The following is a 17,873-nucleotide window of genomic DNA, read 5'->3' as shown; positions in this document are numbered from 1 at the left end:
GCTATCTCTCAGTTGGTGGCACAATCATATACCTAGCTAGAAAACTGAGTTTCTCCCTATTCTATTTCCTCCTTCTCACCCCCACCTCCCATTCCAAATCAATTTCCAAAACTTGCCAACCTTAACTTCTAAGTAATTGTCTTCTTCTTGATACCTGCGATCACTCTCCTAATTCAAACTCTCATCAACTCTTGCCTTTTAAGATTAAGACTGGGTATCACTGCCTCCAGGAACCTCTGCAAGGGACTATATTTGTCTTGTTTTCCCTTGTATTCTTGGAATTTGGCATTGTGTCTAACACTGTAGGCAACAGATGATGATGATAACTATCATTTATTGTCCACATTCTATATTTACACAGTTACACAGTTCTATCAAGAGGTAGAATTGGCTGGGTGTGGTGGCTCACACCTGTAATTCCAGCACTTTGGGAGGCCGAGGTAGATTACCTGAGATCAGGAGTTCGAGACCAGCCTGGCCAACATGGTGAAACCCAGTCTCTACTAAAAATACAAAAATTAGCCGGGCGTGGTGGCACACGCCTGTAATCCCAGCTACTCGGGAGGCTGAGGCAGGAGAATTGCTTGAGCCCGGGAGACGGAGGTTGCAGTGAGCAGAGATCATGCCACTGCACTCCAGCCTGGCCGACAGAGCGAGACTCTGTCTCAAAACAAACAAACAAACAAACAAAAAAAAACAGGTAGAATTACTGAACTGATCTGATATTCAATTTAGATTAAAATATACTCATAAGATAAAATACTGAAATGCATATCTATTCATTCAATAAATATTTATTGAGTGCACGCTGTATGCTAAACACCGGGGATAAAATGGAAAACAAAGAAAACAAACAAGTAAGTGAGTATATAAATAACTTAATTTCAGACATGGGGAAAAAGTCTAGCATCTCTCAGGAAACCCATTCCAAGCTTCTTCTCAGGCTACCTCAGGGGAGGGATGTTGGCAGGAAGAAAAGAGACCCCTCCCCACTTACTCCACCCCCTTGCTCTAGAAGATTGTTCCTAGATACCACCCCCAACCTCAGGCATTGTTCAGACACTTAAGAAATCCTTAAATTTGCAGCATGTGAATCCTCTGCCAGGCTAAGTAAGGCCAACTTAAATTTTTCTATCATAATACCTTTCTTTGTTCTTCAGAAATGTCAAGAAACCTTATGACCATATGCAAGCTGACGGTAATTAAAAGAAGACACTGTCTTCATCTCCACAACGCCAACTCCTTTTAAAATGTTTACCCAAGACAAGAGGACATTTCTGTCCATCACCCACTGCACGCTCATCATTTCTTCCCAATTACAGCCACTCTTGGATGTGATCTAGGAAAAAATCCACATCTATTCACTGAGTAAAGAGAAGGATTATTCTGGTAGGTGACATCCATTTTTCATGCCTGCCATCTGAAATTCTTACTAACATCCTCAGAAGTAAAAGCCCCATTCGGGCTCAAAAGGACCCAGGGAAATCAACACTGAAATGAGGATATGGATGGAGGCTGTTCTGGTAATCCTAAAACAGAGAGTAGGTTTTACTGATGGTACACGTTTATTTACTGAGATACTTATTCCATCATGCTACATTTCTTTTTATCAGGGATTCTTTTCCAACAGCTCAAATTATTTCTGGGTGGGAAGTTGCTATGTGCATAATCTTCAGTTGGGCTGGAAAAGACAACTGGATATTAGTTTGTCCAAAGAGCCCCTCTAAGGTTGATAAAATTAAATGACAGCTACAGGGAGCATCATGTACAAAAAAGCAGCAAAAGGGGGTGGTGGAGAGGAATGGTCTTAGAACTTCTCAGCAGTTTTGCCTATACAGGTTATTACTCAATCAGATTTGAGAACTATAAGAAGTCACACGGCAGTTTTTGATTAAACAAACATTTACTGTGTAAGAGGTGCCACAGATACAAAACTAAGAAAGACACATTTTTCTTCTGGAGGGGAAGACATATGAATCAACCAAGCAATACAAAACTGTGTGACATCACTAGAGTAGAGGTACGAAAGTGCTCATGATCTGACCAGCCTCGGGGAATCCCAAGGAGAATGCACCAGAAGTAGTACAGGACATTAAATGGACACCTAAGTTGCCATCTACCACTCTGTTAATTCCCTTAATTTTCCCCGACATCTGACTTTGTCCTCTCCATATCCCTACACAAAAAGAACCAAACCACCAAATAACTTTACTATCATTAAGACATGACTTCATTATCATCATTCAGTCATCCAACAAATAATTATTGAGCACCTACTATGGGCCAGGTGCTGTGATAGCCTGGCTCTCTCACAGGCGAGGTCTGGTGAGCCATTTATCCTGGACCTCATATCCATAAAGGGCTGATAATATAGATTTTTAATATCATCTCCAAATGATATCCTATATACAGTCACACAGATAAACTTCTAGGATTCAACCTCAAAGCATATCACAATTTTTATAATCCTGTATTGCCAATTTTAAAAATATATACACCCAAGTCCTCCTACTGCCACCCATGGATATGATCCAGGTCTCTCCCATTCCCTATGAGCATTTAAGAGAAAGCAAACAAGCCAGTTGTTATACCTTCCCTCACAGAACTTATTGCTTAGTAGAGAGAAAGGTATCAAACAAGGACACATACCAAACTGATAACTGTAGTTGCCGCAGGGGAGGAGAGGAGCATGACATGAGGCTGAGCTGTTAAGCAAAGCTTTCGCTTGCCCTGAAGTGTTTGAATTTTTACCATATGCACATATCCACGGTATTCCCTGAATAGGCATTATCAGTTTCTCTATCAGGGTCATCATTAAGAGAAGAGCCAAGAAAGGGACCAGAAGACAAGCTGGCCCCAAATGAGGCTGACCCCAATGCTGAGGCAGTGAGAATGAGTGAAACATCTAGTTGCCAGAGGTGACTGCGTTTGTCTGAGGATAAAATAGCTGCACACAACCTTGTGATGACCATCCTCTGCATGCCCCATGGGAAGTACCGCTAGGCCTGGACACAAGGCTTCCTTTTCCTGGGCTCTCTACTGGGCTCAATCGCCTAATGACCCTACAAATGGAACAATGTACTTTCAAGAATTGAGTAATATGGATGATCAATGTGTTACTCTCGTCCTGATTCGAAACTTGTCTTTTCATGGAGAACAATAAATCTTATCAGTAGATGCCAAATGCCCCTCAGCTGAATCACAGCTATATCGTCTAGACTGAAATGTCTCATCTCCATTTTGCCAAATTCTGCCTTGTCCATTACAGTTAATCTCATAATCCACATAGACACCACACAATTCCATAAACAACAGAGCAGCCCCTGCTAACCAGCCCTCCCTCTGAGGAAAGCCTGAACATGTATAAACGATCTCAAGCCATGCCAGGGAAATAAGAACAGATATCATGGAAACCATGTTAGCATGTCAGTGCATAGCCAACTGATGACAAACTGAGCAGTTATGCCAGACAAATTTAGGAGTCAAAATGTTTCCTTACACTGTCATTGTTTTCAATTTTCTGATTATATTTTTGAGATACATTCAATACCTCTGGCTTTACAGAACAGAGGTATGACCAGTGACTGATCATTCAATAATGCTTCTAATCAGAGTGATTATATGTGAGTGTACAAGTGTGTGTATGTTTGTGTGTGTCAGTATTATTTTGTTTTAGTATGACAGGTGACCTCTTTGCCATGTACACTTGTTAGGGGTATGTGCACATGTAAAGCCAGCATAGAGAAATGCAATCAAATGTAACTCTGCAGGAGGAGGAAGAGTAGCAGAGGAATGGCTCTCTGCAGGGGATGTCACGTCTGAGCTCTGCTGTGAGAGGTCAGTGGGAGCTTGCATGGTGGATAGGGTTGCCAGAGAAAATAAAGACACCCAGTTAAATCTAAATTTCAGAAAAACAATGAATGACTTTTTAGTAGGTATGTCCCAAATATTGCATGAGTGTTCTATATTTTTATCTGCAAAGACAGGCAATCCTAATGGTGGGAGAAGAACAGATGTGTACGCCAACCATCTTTCCTTCTTTGTCATGAATATTGTCAATATCAGCATCTATTAACGTTTACAGAACATGGGGAATGGAGTCCTTGCTCTTGGGGAACCCTAAGAATTACTCCTCCTGCCTAAAACACTCAGAACATGCCTGCTTCTTCAACCACAGCCTCCTCGAGATCATGCACTACAACTTATTCCTCCTTCTTCAGGACCTAGGCCAGTGATGGAAATGTCATAAACACAAAAGTACATTTTTAGATAAATGAGAATATAATATGGAATTATAGTAAAGGGAGGAAATTTGGGGTGAGAGGGCTAAAGATGACAAAACTGTGCATGGCTGAAAATACAGGCAACTTCAAGACGAATGACAATAGCCAAATGTGCAGCCATCTCCAACACCTGTGAGCAGAATTGAACAATCTTTTAGCTTGGTTAGTATCATTGAACTGTCTCAAACTAGTGAAAAGTATACTAAGCACCACGGGCAATTTCAGGGAAGGGGGGAATGCACTAAATTGGGAGACCAACACTTATACAATTATCTATTTTTTAAAACCCATGGTTAAGGAGGCCAAGGCATCGTAAAAGCAAAATGGGGAACAAGCAGTTCTAATTGGAACAGTTCAAGAAGTTTTAGGTAGAGAAGTTATATGAGGTATGTAAAAAGCCATGGCCCTCAGAGAGGCTTTGCACTTTATAGAATGTGTGTGTGTGTGTGTGTGTGTGTGTAATTATAAGTATATATACATGTATAAACATGGCTGCAAGAATAGTATATTCCCACATACTGTGTGTTATTCATATCAACTGATTGGAACTGAGCCTTAGGGAGAATCCACATTTTCTTTCAAAATACTCTAGAGTAGAAATGTTTAAACAAATAAAGTAGTATTGATCCCATTTCAGATGTATAATAATTTTTCCTTTTTTAATGTATCTTCTTTTAAAAACAGCCTTCTCTTATTAAATAAGAAATACTTGGCCGGGTACAGTGGCTCACGCCTGTAATCCCAGCACTTTGGGAGGCCGAGGCGGTCGGATCATGAGGTCAGGAGATCGAGACCGTCGTCGCCAACATGGTGAAACCCCGTCTGTACTAAAATACAAAAAAATTAACCAAACATGGTGACGCGTGCCTGTAATCCCAGCTACTTGTGAGGCTGAGGCAGGAGAATCGCTTGAACCCGGGAGGCGGAGGTTGCAGTGAGCCGAGATCGCGCCACTGCACTCCAGCCTGGAGACAGAGCAAGACTCCGTCTCACAAAAAAAAAAAAAAAAAAAAAAAAAAAAGAGAAAGAAAAAGAAATACTTGCTTACCACAGAAAACTTAAAAAATCTAGGTAAATAAAAATATAAAAATAAAAACCACCCATTATTCTTCCAGTTAGAGATAGTGACTCAAAATTTTCGCATATATATCAAGACATTTTTTCCGTATATATATATATATATATGCATATGTCTATATTTAACAAAAGTGGTATCAGCCTCTATATGCAAATATAAGCTTGTTTTTTAAACTACAAAGTGTATCTATCCAAGTGACCAAATATATTCCCACACATAATTTTTAGTGCTTACATATATGTTTTCTACTGATGGCTTACTTAACTAAGTATTTATTGCTGAACATTAAAATTGTTTTCCATTTTTTGCTGTGACAAACTTCCTTACAGCTAAGTCTTTAAGGGCATCATCATTATTTCTGGGGAATCAGTTCCTAGAGGATCAATCGCTGAGTCAAATATTATGTACATTTTTAAGGCTTTTGATCCATATCACCACTTTCCTCTCTAGGAAGGTTGTGTCAATTTATAATGCTATATAAAAGGGCTTGTTTTCTTAATGTTTCTCAAATTTGGTCAGCCCAAGAAATCTGCCCATGAAATCAGAATTTATGTAGATGGAACAAATAGAATAATATATATATATATATATATTTTTTTTTTTTTCCATAAGAAACCTTTCCTAAAAGCCAGGATTTTAAGAAATCCCACTTACCCACAATTAGCCTTTGGTGCAGTCAACTGATTTAGACAAGAACTTTTTAAGCCAACTTTTCAATCAAAGTCTGCCATGTTTGTGGAACTGTGGCTATTTACCATTTTACAATGACTTAATTGCAAATTAATGTATATCTTTTTTTTCTTGAGAAGATATAATAAGCTACCTTTTTAAAATGACAACCCATTTTATTTTCCTGGAGAAAAGAATCCATTTGCTTTAACCATAATCAGAGGAAGGTTATTTGGTCAAACAAAGTAAAAACCATAAACAATAGATAGCCATCATTACCACAGTAACATTGGTCCAGCTAGGAATTCACTTAGCTAAATGGGTGACTTCCTACTCACATACCTCCTCAGTGCACAACAAACACAGGAGCAAACAAAAGCCTTTACAGAATCCAGAACCACCAGGCAAGAAGATATAATAATCAAGCAATCAAGCAAAAGTTTAAAAATACTGCCTAAACTGCACCAAAAAAAAAAAAAAAAAAAAAGAAAAGAAAAGAAAAGAAAAGAAAATGATACTACAAGAGAGAAGTTAATGAGGCAGAAAGATATTCTCAAATATAAAACCCCCCCAGGACTTTTAAGAAAGGTATCAGAGGCATATGGAAGGCTAAGTCCAGGATGGATTTAACTGAAGAAAAGGATATTTAGAGATTATCAACATTTTCTAATGCAACAGAAAACCAAGCCAACTTAGTCTCCTACTTAGTAAGTGCCAGCTCTATTCTTCATCTTTTTGGAGATCCAGAAAAATCAAAAAGAGAAAATATCCAAATATAGAAGCTTAATTTAACAAAATTGGAAAAACCTAAACTATACTGTGCTCTGGTGACCTAGCAATCAAATAATCAGTCATTTGGTCAATGTCTATGATTAACTCAATGAGACAGGATGTTTGGCTATAGCACCAGGTACAAAAAATATATTTTCATGAAGGATCACTCCCTCTTATGTAATAGATTTGGGTGAGTGAGTGAGTGAGTGAGTGCATGGACTCACAGCTTTTGGCTTTCTGAAATACCCTGCATCAGTCTTGTTATGATGATTCCTTAGTGCTGGGATGGATCATCCAGGCATTTAAGGTAACACGATGGTAATACTTTGCTCATTTTTCAGGGAAAAAAAAAAAGTTATCACTTCCAAAGTCGGCATAGTCACCCGAAGTAAAAAAAAAAAAAAAAAAAAAAAAAAGCCTCAGAGGCAAAGGAAAGGGGCCGCAACCTTGGTTAACTGTGAAATGACGAATGAGAAAACTCCTCCTGCTGAAGATATTCAGGTATATAAAGGCACATGAAGGAATACTCAAAACATCATTGTCATATACACAGCTTCTGGATTTTTTAGCTTGAAAAAAAAAAAATGAGCACCAAACCTGATATGATTCAAAAGTGTTTGTGGCTTGAGATCCTTATGGGTATATTCATTGCTGGCACCCTATCCCTGGACTGTAACTTACTGAACGTTCACCTGAGAAGAGTCACCTGGCAAAATCTGAGACATCTGAGTAGTATGAGCAATTCATTTCCTGTAGAATGTTTACGAGAAAACATAGCTTTTGAGTTGCCCCAAGAGTTTCTGCAATACACCCAACCTATGAAGAGGGACATCAAGAAGGCCTTCTATGAAATGTCCCTGCAGGCCTTCAACATCTTCAGCCAACACACCTTCAAATATTGGAAAGAGAGACACCTCAAACAAATCCAAATAGGACTTGATCAGCAAGCAGAGTACCTGAACCAATGCTTGGAGGAAGATGAGAATGAAAATGAAGACATGAAAGAAATGAAAGAGAATGAGATGAAACCCTCAGAAGCCAGGGTCCCCCAGCTGAGCAGCCTGGAACTGAGGAGATATTTCCACAGGATAGACAATTTCCTGAAAGAAAAGAAATACAGTGACTGTGCCTGGGAGATTGTCCGAGTGGAAATCAGAAGATGTTTGTACTACTTTTACAAATTTACAGCTCTATTCAGGAGGAAATAAGGTATATTTTTGGAATTAAAATTCCTTTTCCCTCCGAAATCTCTTTCTCCTTCTCCTCCTCCATCTTCTTTTTAAGGATTGTTGTGCTATCCTGTAAGCCTGTCCTCAGTTGGACTGGTAGCCTCGGAACATCAGGGACACTCACCTCTCTAAGGAGAGGTAATGCCAACCATCCTCAGGGTGACCAAGAGTCTCCTTAGAAAAGTCTTTAAGACATTTTTAAAGGAATAAGATTCCCTCTCCGTCTGCCTCTATTCTCTCTTCCTCTTTTCTGTGGCCATTTTGAAAGAGTTTTGCTATATATACCACCTGTGGACTTCACCAAGACAATGGCTAGAGGATAGGGAGCAGAGAATGTTGCAAAATGGTAACATTTCAATGACTTAACTGTTTTGCTGCCAAGGTTGCTTATCCTATGAAAATTCACCACATTAAAAGAGCTTATACATGCTCCCTAGAGTCAATACTCTTGCATTTTCCCCCTCCTGCTCGGGGAAAAAGGTTGACATTTCTGGCCCATTTCCTTCTCAGCTTGGTTTGTTTGAATTGATGCTTGTGGAATGGTATTTCATTACTTTAAGAGTGAAGATCCATAGTGAAATTGCATGGATGGTTGAATTAGATGACCATTAAGCTTTCATTTAACCTTTGAGAGTCTATGATTCTAATGTAGCACACTCTTCATTCCTGATGTATATTGTTTGATTCCTACATCTAAAGGCATGGAAAATGCTGTGGAAAAGTATGGTACAGAATCTGTCTTTTACTGTTTTTCATGTGCCTGAAATAAAATGTCCAGAGTCATAATATGGAACAATTTTACATTAGATTTTCCTAGTTAGAAGACTACATTCTGTGAGTTAATTTAACTAGCTATTCCAATAATACATAATACTTTAATATCTTTTATCTTTTTAAAAGTTACTTTGCAGCCAGACTACCTAGATTATTTACTTTTCTAGCACGGCCCTTCATCTATATTAATTCACCACCTAGCTGACATGGATTTTCTCTTCCTCTCGCACCTCTACCCCATTTCAGAATCATCTACCTTCAAGCAAGAATTAACAGAGATTGTGGCTATGCAAATGCACGAAAAAAGGGTGAAATATATCTGAAATGTACCTGGTTCTGCCCTTGGAAGCCATTTCCTGCTCATGCCACTAATAGCATGCTGCCAAACTGTTCAGATTCAAGATTATTCCAAGCGCAGGGCCCAAATGTTATAGCCAAAGAAAGTCTTATGATAAAATTGAGGCAAATTTCAGCCAAGAAGTTAGAAGAGATGTTTAAAAGAACAAGAACAAATTGTGGATCATGGTATATGCAGGCTATCAGCAGAAGGATCAGACAATAAAATGAGTTAGTGCAAACCATTTAGTAAAAATAACTATCAGCAGAGTTGTTCCAAATTAAAAATAGTACTACAAGCTTGTAAAGGAGTTAGGACATGCAAGCTACTGAGCATAAAATATATACTTGCTATTTTTCATGACTTTCTCTAATAAAGTCTTTGCCTGTTCTCTCTAATAACTTTACTGGAATGATGTCAATTACTTTAGTCATTTATGGTTGCAGTCCTGCCAAGTGTTTGCTATCCTGGAGGAAAGAGAATGGCTGAGAAAGCTGAGCGCTTTCAGTTAATATACATTTTCTGAATGTGTGGCAGGGGTAGAAGTCAGAACAGTATGCTTTTTTAAAGATCACATCTAATCAAAAGAAAAAGGATAACATCTCCACTGGAAAAAAAGCAAGGGCACAAACTGACATCATCACAAAGGAAGAAATACTACAATGTGAAAAATGTTTAATCTAACTTGATTTTTAAATGCAAAATAAGATGACAAGATACTCTCATCAGTATGACAGAAAAGAAAAAGAATGACAATATAAAATGTGAGTGGAGTGTAAGGTATAGGAGCCTTTGTGCATTACTGGGAGGAAAGTAAACTGGGACATGTTTTCTACAGGGAAATATGGCAATCTTCAATATCCTAAAGAACGCATCAGCCCCTGTGACCTAGGTATCACGTCTTCAGAAATTTATTCCAAGGAAATAGGTTTATAATATCTCCCCCTTTTACATTCATTTTCACCTATCGATATTTTCTATTTTTTCCTATAATGATTTTTTTGGGAAGATTTTTAATTCTAAAAGAAACTGTACAAGCTTAACTTCCACTATAATTACCCTGTTTTCCTTAGCGGGGTAGGCCAAGACAAGAAATGCTCTTTTACTTTGTTAATGATGCCTTTGGGTACTTCTTGAGTAACTTTGGTCTTTTTTGTTGCTTCTGGGTTGCTGCTGCTAAATTTCAAAGGAATCCTTCCTTGGGGATCATTTTCATAATGAAATGTTTGTAAAGTGCCTTGCAGTACTTCAAAGATGTTGCTTTTTTTTCTTTTCCTGGTTCCACCGTTGGGAAGGTAAAGAGATATAATATCCAGAAATCACTAGAGAAAGTGCTCTATGTGTCACATTCCTGGCTTAGCCGTCTCACTTCTTTTTTGTTAAATGGAAACTCAAAAGTTCTGTTGAGTTCGCAAAGGGAAAACTCTCAGAGCTGTGCAGAGCCAAGCTTCTGGTATCCACTGACAATGTCCGAGTGGGTACATAGATCATAATGTTCCTACAGAAGCCTCCTTCTTCCCCTGGGTTGAGGAGGAATCAAAAGTGTAATTGAGCTTCCTTGGAAGAAGGACTCATTGGGGATCCCACAGGAAAAGCTGGCAACAGCAGGTCAACTGCAAGGCTATGGGGTAGTATAGGTTCTAACAGGTGCACAGTCTCAGTCAGCCTCCCCTCAGAGGCAAGACAACTCGCTGGGCACCATCTGGGGACCCTGCCTTCTCAGAGTAGCTACTTTGCTTTTGTCCCAGTTCTTTAATCAATAATCCACACTAAGAATGAACACAATGTGTAAGCATCTAACTGTGCAGGGAAACAGGGCCGCCTGCAACCCAACAAGCGCACCCACAGGGGAACTCGGGGCCATCCTAAGCCACTTGTTCTCTGGGATGTGGAAGCAGGAACTGTGCTCTAGCCGTATCTGTGTTGCGTCGTCTGAGGCCTCTTTTTCTACAATGAAGAAAGGGGACTTGGGATTTAAACTTGGAGCGGTACTCAAAGCCAGAACTCCACGTTCATTCCGGAGTGAACCACCACACTACTATTTCCAGGCAACGTCATAAGGCTTCCTCGTTATTTGCATCTTTGTTCTCTTTTTGGCGACTAGCCTGCCCTCCCGCCCTTGGAAACTTGTGGACCCCAGAATCTCAGCTTTCCGCCTGCCAAAGGTGCCCCGATCCCCTCCCACTGCCCTAGCAGGGGCCCAGCCCCAACGCCTTTGGCTAGAGATTGAAATCCTCTGGAACCAACCACTGGACGCTCTGGATTGAGGCGGAACGCGCTTCCACTGTCTCGAAAGCAGCACCTTCTCGGATTTGCGCCTTTGCGGCGCGCCTGGGCTGAGATCTGAGAAATGCGCCCTGGGCCACAGGCAGCAGCGGAGGCGGGGAAGGAACAACTTTCCCTCCGCCCTCTAACCACAAGGGCGGGGTGGGGCGGCCTCGCTGGGGTCGGGCTCCTCCACTTTCCCAGCTGGGATCCTCTGCCGGAGCTGGCGTGGGGGCCGGGGAGGGGGACCAGAGGGGCTTCCTTCTCTCCCCAAGCCCCGCCAGATGTTGGAAAGGCAAACAATAGGGGAAACGCGGAGAAACAAAAGGCCATTCGCCACGATCTCAGTCGGCTGCGTAGCGAGATCTCTGTGGGGAGGGTTAGGGGAGAGGGTCAGGAAAGAGCGCGAGGGGGGGATCCCGAGAGATTTAGGGTCTCTGGTACTTGCCAGGCACCAGGGGTCGGCGCTTTACCCTCCCAGCAGGGGTCTGAAGGTGGGAAGGGGCAATCAAAGAAAAGTTGGGTTTCTACCTTCTTCCCCAGTTCAGGGAAAGGGAGGGGCTGGGATTCCAGATGTTTGACAGTTGTTGGCCCCAAAGTTAAGCGCGATTTGTACGGCCTTTACACGCTCCCCACCTCCGTGAGGCATCGTCAGCCCCGGGGGCGACCTGGCTGACGGTGCGGACTTCCCCTACGCTGCCCCAAGCCGAGACTCCTCCCTCAGGATCAGGACGCCCAAGCGTTGTCCCCCAGCCCAGGCGCACTTTTGTAAAAGTTTGTCTTCCCGCCACCCACAGCCCAACACGCACCCTGCAGGCGTCCGCGGCTGGGGATGGGCTCGGAGTCTTGCACCCCGAAAGGACGATCTTATTGATTTATATCTTTTCAAATCAAGGACACAGATCCCGGGGTGGAAAGTGGGCGACCCTTGTTCCTGCCGGGAAGTGCACACGAGGAGCCGGCCAGAAACCCAGGCGCCGGCAGGGGTCTGAAGAGGACTCCAGCCCCGGAAGCCCGTGGCCGGCCGGCAGAAGACCGGTCCGCCGCCCCCCGCACCTTCTTGCACCCGCGCCCAGGTGCGCCCCAAACCTCGCCGCTCGCCCGGGCGAGATCGGGAGCGAGCAGCCACCGGGCTGCGCCGCCTCCCCTAGCTTGGAGCGGGTTCTTACTCACCGTGGGGTTTTACCTCCAGCCCAGGGCCCGGTCGGCTCCCTTCGCCGGGTCAGCTGCAGCCAGCGCGAAAGAAAATGGTGAGCTCGGGGCAGGTGGGGCGTCGCTTGCCAATCCACGCAAGGGACTCTGCCGCCGGTGCGCGAGGTCCCGGCTAGCCAACCGGCGGACGGGCGAGCTCCTGGCTCCAGCTGCAGCCGCCGTCGCTCCGGAGCAGCCCCCACATGCACCCAGCGCGCCGCGCAGCCGGCCGGGGCTCGACTGTCTCGCGGGGACGCCGAGCGGGGACCCCTGGCGGCCGCCTGCGGTATGGCAGCACCGTGGAGAGAAAAGTCGTCTTTGGGATCATCTTCCCTCCGGAAAGAGATGGGACATGACCAGTCTAAGGGGGCTTCCAGCCTTGCAGAAAAGACACTGGGCCAGGGCAGTGAAGAAGGTGTCAGATCAGAAAGGATGATCTCTGGGTCCACAACGGCCACTTCCAAGGCACCTAGAGAGGGGGAAACAGTTTGCCTTCCCCAGGATTTTCTGATTGTTGAAAAATACCATGAACTGCCTGACACAGAGTGGAGCTTAAATCATTGGAAAATACTCAGATTCTAGTGGATTTACTAGAACACACTGGGAGTCACGGATGAACCTGGATTTTAAAGCCCAACCCACAGCCTGCCACTCTCTACTTGTGTGGTCTTGGTCTATCTACAACCTTAAAGCCTCAGTATTCTCCTCCGTAAATTGGTGGGGAGCAATATCACCCTTGCAGGGTGATGGTTACGGGTAAACTACATTTGAAACGTTTTTATAGTTTATAGTAACAGAAATCAAATATGAGCTTCCTGCCTTCTGGAGAAAAAGAATTGGATCTTTCACATTTTTCTATTACCCATATGATCACATCTTAATGCATATTGATTGAAGTGTACCAAATGACGAAGTACTGCATTTTACCATTCTTACTACACACTTCAAAGACTGTGGAAATATATTAAGTAGAAATTAGGATATATAGAGAAAACATCCCTCCTCCAAAAGAGGTTTCTGCAACTAACTACGAAGTGAGAACTTCTAAAATCACTTACATCTTTTGCAATATCATCTCAGATATTGTAAGAAACATTTAATAAATAGTCATGACTTAATATCAACCCTGGATTAAATGACTCTAATTCTGTGTCACTTTTGTGTAATGTAAAGATACCGATTGTGAATATAAGACTCAAATATGGGAAAACTGCCAGATACAAAAACACAGCCGCTAAGCAATATTTCTGTTCATCACCGAGGAATCTCATTTCCAAAGTGCCCCAGTTTTTAAGAGGAAGAACACCAGAGTCAGACAGACCCATAGCAGCTGAGTCTAACCTTTCTGAAGCTCTGTTACCTCATCTTATAAAATGAGGATAATATAGGTAGCTGTCATTCAATGAAGGAATGCATACAACATGCTTAGCATAACACCTGTCACATGGTAAGTGCTCCAGGGTCACCACCTATCATTGTTTCCAGCATACAGTTATCACCCCACCGACATGTAGCCCCTCCCTCATGAGCTCAAGAGCCCCCAGCACGTGTTCTACTCACACACGCACAAGCTTCAGTGTCCCTTAAGATGTTATCTCCTGGAAAGTAGGAACAGAAAAAGAATATTTTCAGGTAGTTTGGAACAGAATGAATAACATTCACATTCCTTGCCCAAGTCAGTACAGATTAATTTCCATCATTTCCAACTCATACTTCATACATTTCCCATAAGAGGAAAATCATGCTGGTTTTCAGTAGCATATGAAAAAAAAAATTCCAAGAGGATTCTTTTGCCAAGCCACTTCATTACAGCTTCCCCTTAGAGGATACCAAAGAAGCACAGGGATATTGGAAAGGTGTCACCATAGTAACATTGTAATAGACAGATGACAATAGAGTAAAAGCGAAGAAAGCACATTTGCATAGTCATTGACAAACTTGGACCTACAGTCATATTGCTCTGGGCAGCAGTGCTCAGAGTCCAAGGGCTACTCAAAGTAAATTTGGTAAGAGGCTATTTCTATTCATTTTGGCTGAGTCTGACTACCCAGTTCATTGTGCTCATGTGTGTGCTAATTGTAATTGTTACAGGCAGTTCACTAACAAACAGCAGACATCCTCAAGAGTCCCTTTCATCCTAAGCAATATGAGTTCACAAATCTAAATGTGTACCTAATAAATCTTCAATAGTAAAGCATACTTCCTCCTTACCTGCTTCTGTTTTGTTTTCAAAACCTTAAATAGTCACAGGTATAGAGAAATTGTCTCAATGCTTATGGGAGCTTCTGTGATAACTTATGTTAACTAACTCTGGGTACTGAAAAGAAACAAACGTGCATGGCTTCCCCTAAGCATTGAGGTAATGGCAATTCAAATAACAGCAAATTTATATATGTGATATATACAGATTTATATATATATAAATATATCACATATAGATATATAAGAAGACATCATATATATACACACACACATTTTAGAGATCATATATATCTTTTAAGCAATTTCAAACCATACAAGAATCCATATATGATCTTAAGGCATAATTTCTGCCAGCATACTTCTCAACATTTATAACGACACTAAATGTCTATAGTCGTTTCCTCTGAAATGCACATTACATCAATCCCTTTTTGTGAAAGTGGAACTAAGGCATAAAAAGGTCAGAGTTCAGGAGCTGGGAAGAACATATGACAGTGTTCAAAGTTGTTTCAGTGACAGCTGAACAAGATAGTGTCATGTGGAATCATAATGGACAATTATCTGCTTTCTGGTCTATAGGAATAGAGTGAGTGTTCTTTCCCAAGTTTAAAAAAAAATTATTGAAAAGAGACTATACTCTTTCTTCCTGCTCTTAGCATCTGTTTTGTTTATAGTGACCCAATGCTCCTTCATATCTATCAGATGGTATTTTTTTCTTATTTAAAAATACCCATGTGGTTGAGGCTGCAGTGAGCTATGATTGCACCACTGCACTCTAACCTGGGCAACGAGACCCTGTCTCAAAAAAAAAAAAATAGTTTGTATCCTTAATAAGCGACCCTTCTTCTCAAGAGATGAGCCTGATGTTTCTGTCTGGCTTAACATTAGCCAGGTGTGGTACACTTGTGATCTGCCTCAGTATTCTGAGTAATGGAGAGGAGTTCTCTCACTATGAAACAGGTCAACTTGGATACGATCCAAAAAGGGTTAGTTGCCAGGAGAACCAAAGTCTAAGGTAGTCATATCTACAAGCCCATAGCCTGGACTCCCAAATTAATCCTACAGTGAGACTTTAGCACCTTTCACAAGTGGAGAAATCAGACCACTGTGTGCTCAATGGGTTTGGAATGTTGTGCTTTCAAAGTAATTAATACAGAAAGGCATAGAAAGATAGAGAAGAGACTAGTGACTCATGGATGCTTCCAACGTGATATAACGCCGCTTTCTCTTCTAAATAGTAAAATAATGAAGATCTCAAAGAGACTTTCTCTCTTTGAGAAACACAGCTTTACTGCTTTTGTGATCAATGCCCATTGCCCTCACCAACAAATCAGTCATTAATTCCCAACTGCCTTGCATTGCAAATATAGAAAAAAAGGTTTTTGGATCTCCTTAGCTCTCTTTGAATGTCTATAGGAAAGAAATGAAGGAAGTAAACTTTTCTACTGCCAGACTGAAGGTAGATTTTGATAAACGTGGAACCTCTCCAAATCACCCTCTACCCTCCTGGCATAGAAAATAAACAAGATTTTTCCCTTTACATCATAATTAGGGAAAGAGACAAAAATGGAGGTATCATCCAACCTGATCTTCTTTAGCCTCTAGCTGTTCTAACTACACAGAACTATTTTCTCAAGATTCCAATTAGGTTTGATATACTGTTCAATATTAATTTCCTCTTAAGAAGCTACTTCACCATTTGGAAAGCCCCTTGGGTTGAATAATTATTGAATTTCTAAATGGCCTCTGGCTAGCCTCAATTGCATTAGTGTTTCATGTACAGTAAGTAATATGAAAGAGGCTTGCCTTGGGTATTTAACAGCCCCTAATGATGCTTTTCAGAGGGAAAAAATCCCTCTGAAAAGATTTTTGGAAAAGTTTCAGTTAAATTTTTCCCAAGTCTTGTTGTCTACTGCTCAACAGAGTCTCTGTAGAAATGAATAGATAACTTCCTTCCTTCATTTTTCCCTTCCTTTTTTCTTTCTTTTATCCTGCCCTCTTCCCTCTGTTTCTTTCTCTTCTCTGCTTTGTTAGAGGATTTATGATAGCTAGGTAACTCATCAAGGTTTCTATCCAGTGTCCCAGAAGAATAATTCTTCTTTTTAATAAAATGAATTACATTTTCATTCCCTTTCCTTGTCTTTTTGTTTTCCTGTGTTCTTTTTGGTTTCTTTCAGCAGATGATAAACGATGTTTTCATTTGAAATTGCTTCTCACTCCTGCTCAGACGGTCAGCATGAGAAGTCAAAAGGAAAGCATACACACTAGTAAGAGGATCAGGGCATGGAAAAGGGTCTCTAAGACCCCAACCCCCAAGAAGGAGATGGAGACCCAAACATGCCAGTCATCAGTTTGAGGCTCATAGCTTGTTAGCTTAGAGCCAGATTTTGTACTTGTAGTTTGAGGAGCACAGGTTGTTAGAATCCAGATCTCATGGCTTTTAATCCAGAAATATTTCTTTGTTTGGGAGTTGTTTTTCATTGTTGCTATTGGCCAGTAATTACGGTACTCTTGTGAAAAGGCTGTTTTATAGGTCAGTTATTTGGAAAGGCCGTTTTCCGTTTGTTTGGTACTGAATAAATGTGCTTGCCTTGTTCATTTGGCAATGTCCTGAGCTCCTCAATCTCTCAGTCCCTTCTTTTAGAAACAATGGTTTGCCTACAGGATGCCAGGTGCTTTTCTCAGGGCCCTGCTCCTGTTATATTTGATTTCTCTGTCAACCTTTTTACACTACTACATACGCCCAGAGTGAGAGAAAAAAGGGAGAAGAGAAAGAAAGCAAAAGGAAACGAGAAAAGGAAGTTGAAAGCAAAAGAGGAAAGAAGGAAGGAAGGGAGGGTGGGAGGAAGGAAGGGAGGAAGGGAGGGAGAGATGTTGAAGATCACCAGTGACTTATACAGGAAAATTAATGATCAGATATCCTTTGTTAAATTTTAATACTGGCAGTCATGTCTGTTATCACGGAATCCAAAAGTGATGAAAAGCAATCTCCCTTCCTTCTCCTCTGCTCTCCCCACTCCTACCCTACTACACCCCAGGTTATACTTCACTGCATCTTCTTGGATGATGAC

General features: G+C 41.5%; 2 protein-coding genes across 4 annotated transcripts in view; one reads left to right on the top strand and one right to left on the bottom strand.

The window, feature by feature from the left end:
• MOB3B (MOB kinase activator 3B) overlaps nucleotides 1-12,671 on the bottom strand; it is a 205,855-nt gene extending 193,184 nt beyond the window's left edge. For all 3 annotated transcript variants that reach the window (XM_001154635.6, XM_054658001.1, XM_016960702.4), the window contains exon 1: nucleotides 12,583-12,671. The gene's annotated coding sequence lies outside the window, so the exon portion shown is untranslated. The remainder of the gene's footprint in view (nucleotides 1-12,582) is intronic.
• Nucleotides 7,339-8,017, top strand: IFNK (interferon kappa). The gene has a single exon (XM_016960703.4). The coding sequence runs from the start codon at nucleotides 7,389-7,391 to the stop codon at nucleotides 8,010-8,012; it is 624 nt and encodes a 207-aa protein (XP_016816192.3). The 5' UTR covers nucleotides 7,339-7,388; the 3' UTR covers nucleotides 8,013-8,017.
• Nucleotides 12,672-17,873: the final 5,202 nt, after the last annotated feature.

The sequence above is a fragment of the Pan troglodytes genome, chromosome 11 (genome assembly GCF_028858775.2).
Source record: "Pan troglodytes isolate AG18354 chromosome 11, NHGRI_mPanTro3-v2.0_pri, whole genome shotgun sequence".
Classification (NCBI taxonomy): Eukaryota; Metazoa; Chordata; class Mammalia; order Primates; family Hominidae; genus Pan; species Pan troglodytes.
This window is presented reverse-complemented; position numbering and strand designations above follow the sequence as displayed.

Excerpts from the sequence above, each read along its gene's own strand:
- IFNK (XM_016960703.4), top strand. The coding sequence starts at position 7,389 with ATGAGCACCAAACCTGATATGATTCAAAAGTGTTTGTGGCTTGAGATC.